General features: G+C 35.2%; 1 protein-coding gene across 1 annotated transcript; it reads left to right on the top strand.

Moving 5' to 3' along the window:
• The first annotated feature begins 1,806 nt into the window (after window positions 1-1,806).
• Window positions 1,807-6,049, top strand: LOC105044696 (endoglucanase 15). The gene is given in 7 exon segments (XM_010922684.4): window positions 1,807-1,939; window positions 1,942-2,000; window positions 3,248-3,661; window positions 3,750-3,836; window positions 4,890-5,042; window positions 5,166-5,447; window positions 5,680-6,049. Coding segments are annotated over 7 exon segments (1,446 nt in total). The 3' UTR covers window positions 5,998-6,049.
• The last annotated feature ends 8,961 nt before the right edge of the window (window positions 6,050-15,010 follow it).

Raw genomic sequence — 15,010 nt, 5'->3', positions numbered from 1 at the left:
TCTCTTTCGCAGTTTAATTTGCAGTCACTCGTCCGTTTATACACATGTAACACTTATTTTTGTTAAAAAAATAACTATATTTTTAACATGTAACATGATATGCATGAATTAGGACTTGATCTGGTGGTCCTAACCCTCTGCTTAGCAACCAGAGGTTCAGGATTTTTGATAATTATGGTATGGTTTGGCCTTCTTCCCTTTCTCTCTAGCAGGAAAGGGGAAAAAAATGTTAACTTGATGTGCTGCCTACTTTGATTCTCAAAAGAGAGAACTTTTCCAAACAAACAAAAAAAAAAACCATGCATATCCTGTTTCAGCGGCCAAATTTTGGGTAGCAAATCATCCAAGCACCTAGTTTGGTATAATAGGTGAATGGAGATTGCTGTAGCTAGCATGATACTTTCCCTCATAAACTGAATCCCAAATTTGAATTATCTAATATAGCTAGCTACAAAAATTTACTGCAATTAAGGTATATGACTCACTGTGGAATGTCCACAAGCATCCTGGTCAATTGGGAGGTTGGTTTCAAATGGTATAGAAAATCTCGCTTGTATATATATATATATATGCAAAGGGAGGAAAAAAACCAAAATCCACATAAATCTCGCTCATAGGTACCTTGCTACAACATCGGCAATAGTTAGAGTTTCCACAAAAAGACATAGAAAGACATGATTTATTATTTCAAAAATAAAATAAAGAAATTTTATATGAGATCTGATGGCATTAAAAGCATAAAGTATTATGGGCACGAATATATTGATGACAAGTAAATGGTAATATCTTTTTTTTTTTTTTAGGTCCAAGAGAGGCACATAGGCACCCAGCATGTATTCAGTAATCAGATATTTACAAAGTGAAAAGTGAGAAGAATAGTAAGTAGAGTGAAGTAGGAATACAGAGAAGTGAAGGAGGTAAAATAAAGGAAAAAAAAAAAAGATCCACCATCAGCCACATTCTAGTGACTTACATAGATAAAAAAATAAGCTTCAAATAGATAAAAAAGGTCAGAAACTGCAAAGCTTTTTCTGTAGCTTGGGAATCTGTAACATGAGACTAATATTCAAGAACAGAGGTCTTAAACAAGTACTGGTACAGACTTGATTTTTGATCAAATTTTTCTATATTCTAGATTTGAGTTTCCTTCATGTTAAATTAGATCAAAGATTAAACATGCTGATACATTCATGAGCTATAGAACTGAGAGAGGAATATTTGTTAAGAAAAATTCTTGCATTCTTCTCTTTCGAGCAGCTCCAAGTGAGAGATTGGACTATAGCTCAAGTGGTAAAGGAGAAATATCAAACAAAATGGTAATATCATTACAGCATCTATCCATATCAAACAAAATTCCTACCAAACAAAATGGTAATATCATTACAGTATCTATCCACATCAAACAAAATTCCTGTTCTTTCGTTCCTTGAACGAATTAGAGGATAAGTTTTTTTTTTTGATTTAAACGGAAGGTCTTCACCACCCAACTAGTAAAAATAGTATTGTCCTTAAATTATATGGAAAGTTTCCTTCAAAATTTAGAAAGACAATCTAACTGATTATTACATCACGGTAAATCTGCCTGATTTAGTCTCATCAAACATTTCAAAAAAAGAAAAAAAAATGGAATTCGATGTTTTTGGGCAGAACCCAGAGGCCTGATAAAGTAATTTATCAAACAGTTAACCCCCCCCCCCCCCCCCCAAAAAAAAAAAAGCGTTATAAAAAGAATTTATGGTGCTAAGTGTATAAATACTTTGGCATACTCTTACGAAAACCACAGTTAAGAGCTTCGGAGAAATCAAAATGGCTCTAAGGCTGTTTCTTTTTGTTGGGCTTGGGTTTTTCCTTGTAGGGCAGGGACGTGCTCAAGTAGGATATAAACAGGCCCTCCAGCAATCCTTGCTCTATTTTGAAGCGCAGAGATCCGGGAAACTGCCGGTGACCAGCGTGTGCTTTGGCGTGGTGACTCTGCTCTCAAAGACGGTGGTGATGTTGGTGTAAGCCTTCTTTCTTTATCATATGACCTCAACCTAATAGTTGGTATTCTTATAATTAAATTGATGGACAAACTAGTTAACATTTACGTAGAAAAAAATGCAGTAGTTATAATTTCCAGTGTATTTTTTCGAAACAATTTCTGGTGTGAAAATGGTCGGAGTTGGGAACATCCTATCATGATGAGAGAGTGGCTCGCAAACCAAACAGTGCTTTAAGCTGGTCTCTCGCTAGAACGACCTTTTTTCTGAAGCTTCCAATTTTGCAACATGCATCAGTGCTGACTCACTCTTTCAAAAAGTATAGTTTGCCATGTCACTTTATACCATCTGATATAGTGCATACCCCACCATAATGGTATAAGATGTATCCTATCATATTGGTACGGTGTTTTGCAAAATACCAACATTTGTTATGTTGTTTCGTACCATCCTGAACTGCGCACATACTAATGCTGCAATAGGATGGTAGTGATATGAGATCTGATACTATGAGATATCGGACCCTAGTTTAAGATATAGTTTGATTGATGGAGCCTGCTCAATTATGATTTCTACAAGGTGAGAAATTTTAGAATGTTATGAGAGGGCATCCTCGGTTGCACCATAATCCTCATTAACAAAGCAAGGGAAAGGGAACAAATAACGTGCTTGGTTTCCAAAATGCTATACTTAAGCATCAATGAAGAGGCGTGGGAAGCACACGCAACTTCATATGAAGAATAGCAAATTACTTTGTATCTCAAAAATGAGGAGTCGACAGTAATTTATTAGTCCGTACCCCTAAAAACCATCACATTTGGGGACAGTTTGCAAAAAACGACTCATAATATTAACTCCTCACTAGGAAACGGTAGTATATAGGAATGTAGATTAAAAAGGAAATAATCATTAGACTTTTGGTATTGTTTATAAAACTGTCGACCAAATACTTAGCAGACCATGTCCAAGAGAATCAAACGCACGGACTCTTTTTGATCTCTGAGGCCTATCTTTCAATACAAAGAAGCCATATTGGTTATTGCCATGGAAGGGTGAGTTAATATCGTTATTCGATGGAGATTCGTGTGGGAAAAAGCTCCAAAACTTACACCCTTCCCATCAATAAATAAAGAATTCGACTGGTTAGCGATGCCATTCAGCTGAGCTGTGAAAGGAAGAATTAAAGGTGCCGAAATCTCAGAAATTTTAACGTACGTAACTTTTTTGCATGGGTATTGATCAAATTATTTATTTGCATTATTTTCTAGGTGGACCTCACTGGAGGATACTATGATTCTGGTGACAACGTGAAGTTTGGATTCCCAATGGCCTTCACCATCACCATGCTCTCCTGGAGCACGGTGCAGTTCGAGTCCCAACTCTCGGCCAACAGCGAGCTAACGAACGCCCTGGCCGCCATCAAATGGGGCACGGACTACTTGATCAAGGCTCATCACGAGCCTGAAGTCCTCTACGTCGAGGTTGGCGAAGGTGGCTCGGACCATGCTTGCTGGGAGAGGCCTGAAGACATGACCACTCCTCGGACTTCTTACAGTGTTGACGCTTCGAAGCCTGGCTCGGATATTGCCGGGGAGACTGCCGCGGCGTTGGCTGCTGCATCCATAGCGTTTAATGGTTCAGATGCCAAGTATGCCGCCACTCTTCTGGACCATGCAAAACAGGTATATATTCTGCGCTTCTTGGAGTGATGTGGAATGAGTTTGCTTTGTTTCTATGGTTTTGTTATTGGATTTCTTTTGTTGGTGGCAGTTGTTCGATTTTGCTCGCAAGTATCCTGGTCTGTATCAGAACAGCGTCCCAGTTGTCGGGCAATTCTATTCCAGTAGTGGATACGAGGTAAGATGTGCACGACTGGTGAATTAATTAAATCCTATATGACTTGTTAATTAGCTGCTGAATCAGAAAGGTAAAAAAATTGCTCGAATTAGTGGTTGGAATTAATGATTCAAAATTTCAGATCTTGGCCTCATCTGACATGGACTGATTGGTGGATGACTGGTTGGATAAAAATAGGAATGGCAACATAGGACAGTAAAATTTGTTCTATCCATATTCGAATCCATTTAAATTCTTACTATCCTTATCCATCTCAAATCTGATTAAAAATATATCCAAAAAATTCAAATCCATCTTGTCCAACAATAGCAAATCCATTAAGAATCCGAAACTCTGATTAATCTTTATTCAAATCAAATTATTCTGATTGCATTGGATACCGGACCCAGAATTACAAAGAAAAAAAAAAAAAAAAGAAGAAGGGAAGGAGAGAGTAGAGGAAAATACCTTTGCATAGTGATCTGAATATAACTAATATTAAGTAAAAATCAACAGTACATAAAACTTTCAATTCAAATTTGAATATAAATAACCACAATTCATATTTTCAACATTAAATCCATACTCTATTTATCTCTATTATATATATATATATATATTTGTAAAATTTTATGAAAAATATATTCGGGTTCTGTCGGGAAAAAACCTGGTTGGCCGCCATCCCCAACAAACACAATCATGGTGTATCATATATAAAACAAACAAACATTTGCTTCTTGTCGGTGTATGCTAAAAGATTATTGATCAACAGTAGCATTATATCTAGAGATTCACTGGATTTCACATTAACCGCCTGGTTACTGTCCAACGAGTTTACGTTGGGCCTATGATTTACTTTAAATACCATCAAGGCCCAACTATTCATGCTGACTCAAGCAAGAGGATGTCCTAAATTTGGTCCAGCCCATGTAGAGAAAATTTGTTCATGAATCTGGACCGATCTTACTTTAGCCTATATCAGAAAAAATTCCTTTTGTCAATTCCCATGGACTGACCTGACAATCGTCAAGTTTGATTGATCATATTACAATGAATACATAATTCTTGCAACAGGATGAATTGCTATGGGCAGCGGCATGGCTATACCAAGCCACCAGTGACCAGACCTACCTAGACTTCCTTGGCTCTGCCCAAGACAACGGCGGCGTCCGGTCGATGTTCTCTTGGGACGACAAATTTGTCGGAGCCCAAACGCTAGTCTCAAAGGTTCGTGTGGTCCAATCCTCTATATCATATATCACATGTTAGTCTGCTATCCAATGTTCGATTTCGATGATACACTACTTACCAAACTTTGTCACCCTTTTCTGTGTTCATATAACATTATAGTTGATCTTGGAAGGCAAGGTGCCTAACAATGGGACCTGGTTCCAATACAAGAACAACGCTGATCAGCTCATGTGCAACGTTGTCCAGAAGGGGAACAGCAATGTCAAGATGACCCCTGGTGGCATGCTCTGGTGGCAACCCTGGAACAATTTCCAGTACACCACCTCGGCGATGCTGGTCCTTGCCGCCCATGCCGACCACCTTGCAACCGCCAAGGCCAACCTCGATTGCTCAGGTGGCTCCCTTGGATCTAAGGACATAATCTCGTTCGTCCAATCGCAGGTAATTAATAGATCAGACATCAGCTATGTAATCACAGTCAATCTTTTGAGACCTCTTAATTTCTAGTCCCTACTCTGCTGCCAATTTAACAGTCAGTGTCCTTTGACCCAAAAAAATTTGACAATTGCTCTTTAACTTTTCATCTTACCTGTAATAAAAAGACAAAAACAAGTGTAAAATTGAGGGAGAACTGAAGATCTAACTGTAGATATTGAATGATGTGGTGTTTCAGGTGGACTACATTCTGGGGAAGAATCCAAAGGGTTTGAGCTACATGGTAGGGTTTGGGACCAATTATCCAGCTAAGGTGCACCATAGGGGTGCATCGATCGTATCGATCAAGAATGACCCAAAACCAGTATCTTGCCAACAGGGATTCAGTGATTGGTTCAACAAGGATGCACCCAATCCTAATGTGCTTGTGGGTGCCATCGTGGGTGGACCTGATGCCACCGATGGGTATTCAGACAGTAGGTCCAACTATCAGCAGAATGAGCCGTCTACGGTCAACACTGCACCTTCCATTGGCGTGTTGGCAAGCCTCGTATGACCTCACATTTCTTTCTTTTTTTTTTTTTTTTTTTCTCACATAAGAGAATGTGGCGTGGAAGGCGAGAAGATTTATATATGCGCACCCGATGATGTAACTATTCTTAATCTTCTACAATAAATAAGAGTTTTTGGCAAAGCAAAGTCACTATTTTTTTTATGGTTGATGTTGGACTGTGACGTGTGCTTTCGGAGTCCATCTGTAGTGGTGGCAAAATCCCAAATTTTCCAACAAATTACCCATCTGCCACGTTGCCTTGGAAGTTTGGAGTGTAGCCTCTTCTGATGCCTTGATCCTTTCCAGGACTTCTTCTGTCCAGAGATCCTTGGAGGTATTTGTGACCAGCATTCTCATCTGTCATGATAAACTGGGCTTCTCAATGCATCATTCCATTTATGCTGATTAATATCGCTCAGGAACGTACGTGTGGTGGAGCAGCCTTCGTTATTAGAAACCATCCTGACAGTTTCGGTGGTTGGTGGTTGATTTTTTTTGATTGTTGTGAGAATTATTTGTTATTTTGATTTTTTTTTTAATTTTCTATATCCATCCATCTTTTGGAGCAATGAATATGTTTCATTCATGTGTTGTCCTAAACTGTTGCTAGGGCAAGGATTTTACATGTTGAAATATCAGTAGCTGACAGGTTTTTAAATAAGTCGAGATTTCAATTTATTTATTACATCTCCGATTTAAGATTATGAATCGAGGGTCATGGCAACCACCGCATACTCATAGAAAATTTTTCTATAAGCATGCAAGGCATCTTATCATATTATCTTAAAACAGCAGAATAATTAGTCAATAATTTAAATCCAAAACATAACGACCTAAATTTATTTTTTCTTTAATGACTCAATAAATTCAACAATGATTTATAATCCTTTCATCAAATTTAATAAGACTTTCAATCGAAAATAAAAGTATAGAGATTCTGCTTCTGATCACTCTTCCATTCATATCTTGTATCATCTTAATTCCTCAACATCTGTAAAAACAGTAAAATAAAAGATAATGAGCTAGACAGCCCAGTAAGCAACGATCAATTTTCAACAGATTTCATCAGGCATTTAAGTAATTAATTATTTATAGAAAATAAGCATATAGAGTTCATCAATTCGAAATCAATTTTCAATTATGCAACATAAATCATGCCAAATATATTTTTTTTTCGAAAATTCAAGTTTCTTTCTAGATTTCAATTTCTTTTCGTTCTTCAATTCTTTTCGTCAACCATGAGCTATGCCCACATTTTCTCTGTGGCAATGTTATAATACCACGTATCTGCTTGCGGTAGGCTACGAATCATCTGGCAGTTCCTTTAGAACCGCTGGTCTCACTGACGGTTTGTCGCGGGTCTCTCTGACGACATGTCGCTGGTTTCGCTGGCGACATAAACCCTCAAGACAATCAATTGCCAACGTATATGCCCTCATTGGCAGGGTCCTTTACATAGTCAGGTTGTCAATTCATAATATTTCTTATATCATAATTCTTCATAAATCATATTTCATATTCTAGTTTCGATAATAAAATATATAATCATGTAGTATCGAAATCAATCGATATAATGCATCATGGAATCAATATATTCAATCATGCTTCATCATAACATTTTAAATAAGATATTTTCATAACAAAATACCATTCATCCAATTCATGCATTGTTTCACAAATTATGTCAGAAAAATACATTATAATTTACCGATAAATCTAAAAAAAATGAAACATTACTTACCTCAAACGCATTCCAATAAATCCACATAATTCTATAAATTTTCTTTCAAAAATTCTATTCATAGATCATATCGCGATATTCCATGATCAAATATCCACAATCCTATACAGAATCAATTTCAATAATTTGAAAGAATACGAATATCATATTTCAACGCTTTAGATTGGGTCCAATCATCTAATTTCATCTAATCAAAATCTAATTAGGACCTAAACGATCTAAAGTTTAACTATCAGATCAAATCGGATTCGAAGTGATAGGACCGAGTTTCTTCATCGATTTCATAAACTCAAGTAGAGAGAGAAAATCAGAGGAGAGAGAAATCAATGAGGTATAATTCGAATTGATCAAGTGACACAATCCAACATTACGATTGATCCAATATCTCGATTGATGAAATCAACATGATCAAATCATATAATTAAATCGGGATCATGGATAATTAAATTGATAAATATCGGATCTGATTGAGGTAAGTACCAGTACACTGCTCGACAATCATGGATCAAGGTTCTTCATTAGAATCAAATCAGGACTATTAAAAGAAATTTCTTCATTCACTAACCTTTTTAGAGAGAGAATCAATCAAGAGAGAGAAAATTTAGAGAGAGAAAATTCTAGAGAGAGAAAGCTCATCTTGAATTCTTCAGACAATATGATTCAACAAATCCGATCAATCAGATCAAATCATGCTAAGATTATCATGTGGATAATTTAATAAAATTATAAAAATTAAAATCTTAAAAATATCTGATCTGATCAAAGTGGATGTCGGTGTACCGTCCGATGATCATAGATAAAAAATTCATCACTAGGATCATTTAAATTCATCATCATTCTTCTCAAAATTCTAGAAATCTTAGGAGAGAGAAATAATCTAGAGAGAGGATTCTAGAGAGAGAAAGTAGAGAGAAAAGTCCAATTCTAGAGAGAGAAAATACTAGTTCAGGCTGAAGGGAGAGAGGGAAGAGAGAGAAACTCTCTTTCTCATATTTTATTATTTATATCATTATTTATTAATTAATTTAATGATTTTTTTTTCTTTTCTCTCTTTTTTTTTTCTTCACGAAAGAAAGAGGAGAAAATCCTATTTATTATTATTATATTATTATTATTTTAATTTTTTTCTTTCTTTTTTTTTTCTTTTCCTTTTTCTTTTCTTTTTCTTCTTTTTCTTTTTTTTCTTTTCCTCCTTCTTCTTCTTTTTTTCTTCTTTCCCGTGGGTTTCTTTTGGACCAAAATAGGGGACCGTGAGGTCTCCTCGATGATGTTCCGACTGGCGGCGCAACCAGCATGGGACGGCCGTCGACAGGAGGAGAGGCGACCCGGCGGCAAGAGGAGGCCAAAACCAATGGTCGGCGGTGACCATCGGCGACGGAAAAATGACAAAAAGGAAGGTTCTTCCGCAACAAAATCCGGCGGCTCCGGTCGCCGGCGAGCGTGCACATCGGCACGGGAAGGAAGGGGGAGAAGAGAGGAAGGGGAGGAGGCTTACCTCCGTCGCCGGCGAAGCTTTTCCGACGAAAATTGGACGGCACAGGGACGATCTTCCGCAGTGAATTTTCCGACGATTGCCGCTGATTGAGCTTAAAATTTTCGGTGGAAAGGAGAGAGGTGGGATCTCCTCTTTAAATAAGGCCGGAGGGAGCTCGTCTCCGACTCCAATTAGGAGCCGGCGAGAGGAGGAAGAAGACTCCCTTTGGGAGTTCTTCTCCTCTGTTTTCCTTCCTTCTTTTTTTTTTTTATTTTGTTTTGGGCTTTGGCTGATTGTCGCATGGGCCGGGCCAGGCCATGACATTATTTCAGTGTATTGATCGAAGATTTGAAGGTTTTTATAAATGATTATTCTGAAATCTTGACTGATGTACAAGAATCAAAATATTGATCGCTTAGTTATTACTGGTAAAGCAAAATGTCTCCATGTGTCACATTATGCTCGATTGACTTTGTTTTTGTTAGAAACTTACCAAACTAGGGCAGGGGATCTTCTCTCCATCAACACCTTTCCGACCATGCATTGGAAGCTTATCAAAATTGGATACGAGATCTCTTATTCAATAACCTTCCAACTATGCAAAAGTTTTCCTTATCTTTCTTGATTTTGTTAACTTGTATATTTTATACTCCTAGAATTATGTGATTGGGTCAATCCCACAAAATCTAAAAATTTGCATTGCAAATAATGTATGTGTGTGTTTTCTTGATCCTTTAGAAAACATGTCCCTTAGAAATATGCAATAGAGTATATAGAATAAGATCGACTAAATATGGACTCAGATCTAATCAGATTAAAACTGTATAATAAAAATTTTAGATCGATGATCCAAACTATTGGATGTAATCAATCATCTTAAAACTATTTGCGTATAAAAAGACATAATTTGGAGTTTCTAATCTATGTATTAAGTAGTCAAAAATTAGACAGTTTGAATAAAATTAAATAAGATATTTTTTTGATCATTTGATGTATATATTAAAGATCTTCGCATCATATGATTTAATTTGAATTATCGACATAGGGATCCCATTATCCACTTTTAATCTGTACAATAAACAAACAAAGCAAATCAGAAAAACGTGCATCTTCAGGACGCTGAACCATGCAAGGGAAAGGTCTACCGCATGCACGGCTAGCTTTTCGTTGCGTGGGTTGTCGGACTTGAAATCTAAAGAAAGAAAAATATGCATGGAACATGTGACCTCATACTTTATTTGCAAGTCAATAATTGATTGGTTCACAAATTTGTTCATTGAATTAGGCATACAACTTACGGTGTCACCAGCAGCTTTTACATATGTGTTTTAATGTTTATAATGAAGAATAAGCACGTGCATTTCGTGATCGGACAGAGCATTTTAATTTACAAACCCAGCTTGTTTGATTACATACACGCTTGATGTTACGAGTTGTTTTGATTCTCAACACTTGATCATACATTATATATTTATCTAATTGAAAGTGTTAGGAGAATGAAATTTGTTGCGTGAGTGCAGGTCTATTCGGTAGAATTTGGTAGGCCAGACCAACTCGGCCATACCAAATCTAGCCCAATCTATTTGCGAGTCTTTGTTGTCACCTTATACCAATTAGTTGTTAGTGATGCCTCACATAAACCTAGTTTAGTCCAATGGTCACGTCCAAGTGCAGGTAACCTAAAAAACATGTAGGGCCCGATAAAGCACCTTCTCGTTTCCAGAAAACAATCCAAAGAATGGCCTACATAGTCACTTTGTTGATTTAAAATCATGACACACTCCATTTATTTGGAGATATGATCCAAAATTGTACCAATGTGGTTTTTTTTCTCATTTTTTAAAATTTTTATAATTAATTATTTTTTGAGATTATGATGTTAATCTTTTTTTTTTTTTTTTATCTTTGACTCACTTCATTCTTGGAGGGCTGATGACTTCAACAAGAATTAATCCTGGGTTCGTGGAGTCGTGCCATCCAAGCAAGCATGATATATGGTTGCTTTTTATCAATTAAACAATTATCATTCGAAAGAACCTCCTCCTCTTGCATTTCTCAAAATGGTGTAAAATTTTAGATTTGGCCCTAGACAATATGGTTTCACACCATACATTTAGAGCATATTTGATTGAAGAGAGTTGGACTTTAAAATAAGGTGAGAATAAATGATTCTAATTTTAATTATTTGATTGGAGAGAGTTTCATTTATATTTCAGTTGCATAGGAGAATGATAATATTCTAATCCCGCAAATTTCAATCACTGCTCTCTTCTAATGTTCAAATATCATTCCGATTCTTGGTAACAAACTCAAAGCATTGAAGGATACGGCTATGCTGATTTTCATCTCTATTTATTCTGTTTTTGATGGTGCACCAAATATCCTCTATTACAAATAATGAAAGATATTATGGCTTATGACGAGCAACTCGGATTTATTTTATTTACGATATAGCTTATGTTAAGCCTAAGTGTCTATCATGAACTCAGTCCAAGTCGAAATTTATTTTTCTCTTAAAAAGAAAGAAATATTGAAATTTAGGGTTCATTTAGTTCGCGGCAGTGAAGATGGGTAAGGCAATTTTTAAGAAGCGGAGAAAAGTCTCCATATTTGATTGAAGTTTAAAAAAAAAAGAGAATAAAAAAAGTTCTCTCGATTAAAAATATAAACTCATAGAGAATGTGGGTTTTGAGACTTTCAATAGAATAAAAATTAGTATCTTTTTTTTCAAAAATATTTTTTTAATATTATTCTTATAAATATTAATATAATATTATATTAATATTATACTAATATTTTTTATAGAGTTTAATATTTATATTAATATAAATATTATAGTATTTATGATATATTAATATTATTTTAATATTTACACTAATGTAATATTTTTTAATATTAATATAATATTTGTATCAATATATATTAATATTAATATTAATATATTAATATTATAATGATATTATCAATATTATTAATATAGATTATTAATATTATGTTAATATTATCAATATATATATATATATTAAAGTTATATTAATATAATAAATTATTATAATCTAATGTTATATAATTATATTAATATTATATTTATTTTAATATAAATATTATATTAATGTATATACAGAGTTTGGGAGTAAAAAATATAGTCTTATATCTATTAAGGATATAATAGATATTTTATATAATTTTTTTAGAAAAATAAATGTTCAATTAAATATAAATTATTTTATAATAAATTATTTTTTTATGATCAATTAAATATGTCAAAATTATATTTTTAAATATTATATTTTTAAAAAATAATTTTTTACATATTATTTTTTTATTTTTTCCGTGGCTTAAGAGCCAAATGTAACCTTGGCTGCCGGATTGATAACTGAAGTTGCATCCAACTCTGAAAGATTGGGGCATCTACTAATATCTCAATCAATAGCACGTGGCAGATAGGCGGTGACTGGCGGTATTCATTGGAGTAGGTAGGTAGATCATTGAACCTTGCACCAAAAATTTGGGTTGCTATCGAACTTTGATGGGTCGCCTCAAAATCCAAGCGTCGACGTCAAGGGGAAGTGTGACGGTGACAACAATTACGTGAACGAACATGCACAAAAGAAGACAAGAATGGGCCCAAATAGTGGTAGACTTGCATGCTCTGGCGTGCTAGCTTGGAGCTCTATGAATTCGACATAATTGATGGAGGGAATATACTACAATTTTGATGATGTAGCAGCTTCATCCTAGTCTTGCCTTCTTTTACAGAACCTGGGAATCATTCATCAAGGGGTGCCCAATTATTACATATATTGGTTTTCTGGAAAATTTATGATGCATGGATCTGAATGCCATGTTTCAATGAATCCTTGAATTAAAATCAATATGGAAAATGAAAATCAAAAAAACCTAATAATTTCATGTTGGCACCATTGCACATGTGCAATTTCAATTTAGCTCACGTATACTCGAGTGGTTAATATTGGCATCTCTCCAAGTCTCAGTCTCAGTGGCTTTTCTTTTTGGATGCATGTTCGAAGCACAAGTTGATTTTGTCTTGGTAAATTTTTTCATGACTGATCAAGATATCTATTAGCAATGCTGGATAGTTATTTAATATTTAAAAAGCTTAAAAAAGAACACCATAATTTATGTAATGTAAATGGTCCTCAAGCCAACATATATAAAGTAAATATATGAAACATGATTAAGATCAAGAGTCGTTGGATAAGAAAGAAGATGATGACATTAGGGATAGACAAATGGCAAATGGCCAACTTCAAGAGTTCGATATATGTGTAAGTTGATATATTTGTTACCCTCTTTTTCCCTCTATATTTCCTCTATTTTGGAGTAAACCATGGGAATTTTTGTTTTTCCCTTTTTCTTTATAGAAAAAAAAGTACTGGAATGCATTATTCTAGACTAATAATATTTAATTAATATTTTATTAGAAATAATATTAATGAAAATAATTTTTGTCAATAGCTAATAACTTGGTTAATTGGCATCATTGTACCAAGATTTTGAGTAGCTAGATTTCATCGTGGATCGTAGCAAATTTTTATGTACTTCACAAAAAGAAGTGATCATTGCATCGTCAATTCTTCACTGACCTCACGAATTTTGAAGGTGACAGGCATTATTAGGTGACAGTAAATGGACAATTAGGTTAGAGCAACATGAAATATCTATCATTTTTTATAAAATAAAGAGAGAGAAAAAATGAAACATATATCTTCTAATCAAGGAGGTATAAAAGATCTATAATTTTTCAAACACCGAAAAGATGCTCATGCATGAGAGTAACCTAAAATTTCCAAACACCATAGTAAAAGAAGTACATACTCATATATGCATTAATGACTCTTGGCAATAATTAAGCCAATTAAAATAGCAATACAATACATTAATGGGGGAGTCCAGAGCTCCCCAACACATGATCTGATTTTTAGATGCACCAACTGCTTTTTTTACCCTTGGGTGCCAATCTTTTTCTTTATCAGTCCTTACTCTCCTCGGACGGGCCTTTTGAATGGGTCATCCATGCATCGTTTCAATCGTGTGGAGAAGCTTAAAAGTGGCTGGGAAGTGGCAGAGTTAGGATGATGCATCAATAATGATTCGGTACGATCTCTGACAGCAATCCAAAAAAAGGTTAATGCATCTTTAAGTCGTATATTTTGGATGCTCAAAATTAAATTGCTAGGCTCACGTTCCATGATAGAGGGAGAAAAAAGTAATTGAGTATTACATGATCGGTTGGAAAACAAAACGGAAGAGGGGAGAAAAGAATTATCCTCTTAATTCTTAATTAATGGTGTGCTCCACGTGAGATATTTATAGTGCATCTCGTTTCCCACGTGCCAGCTTTAAAAAATAAAGCCAAACAAAAATTAGCCTGCGGTTTTTTAAATAGCCCGGAGGATAAGGGGGAGAGAGATTTACGATTCTATTATATTATCGACATCCCTCAACAACGTTTGGGATTGATAGGTTATGATTCGGCCACTATCATCTCAGATTATTTGAAGTTGGTTATTCCCGTGTGCCCTCCATCGTACGAATAAAAGGTTAGGTACATCCTGTTTTGTGATACAAAAGAACTCCACGGTCACATAGCTAGAGGATACAATGTCGTTTCATGAACAAACCTACCCATATAATTGTCAGGACAACCATCGATTAAGCTGCCAATGATACGTGGAGTCACAGATGAACATGAATTCCAGTGACCACAAAAATAGTTCTTTTCTCCTTAATTCCATTTACCTTTCATAGATGAAGAACTCTCGTGGATTGTATTTACT

Source organism: Elaeis guineensis, chromosome 5, assembly GCF_000442705.2.
Source record: "Elaeis guineensis isolate ETL-2024a chromosome 5, EG11, whole genome shotgun sequence".
Lineage (NCBI taxonomy): Eukaryota > Viridiplantae > Streptophyta > Magnoliopsida > Arecales > Arecaceae > Elaeis > Elaeis guineensis.
The sequence above is the reverse complement of the archived record's forward strand: the minus strand, read 5'-3'. Positions and strand labels throughout refer to the sequence as shown.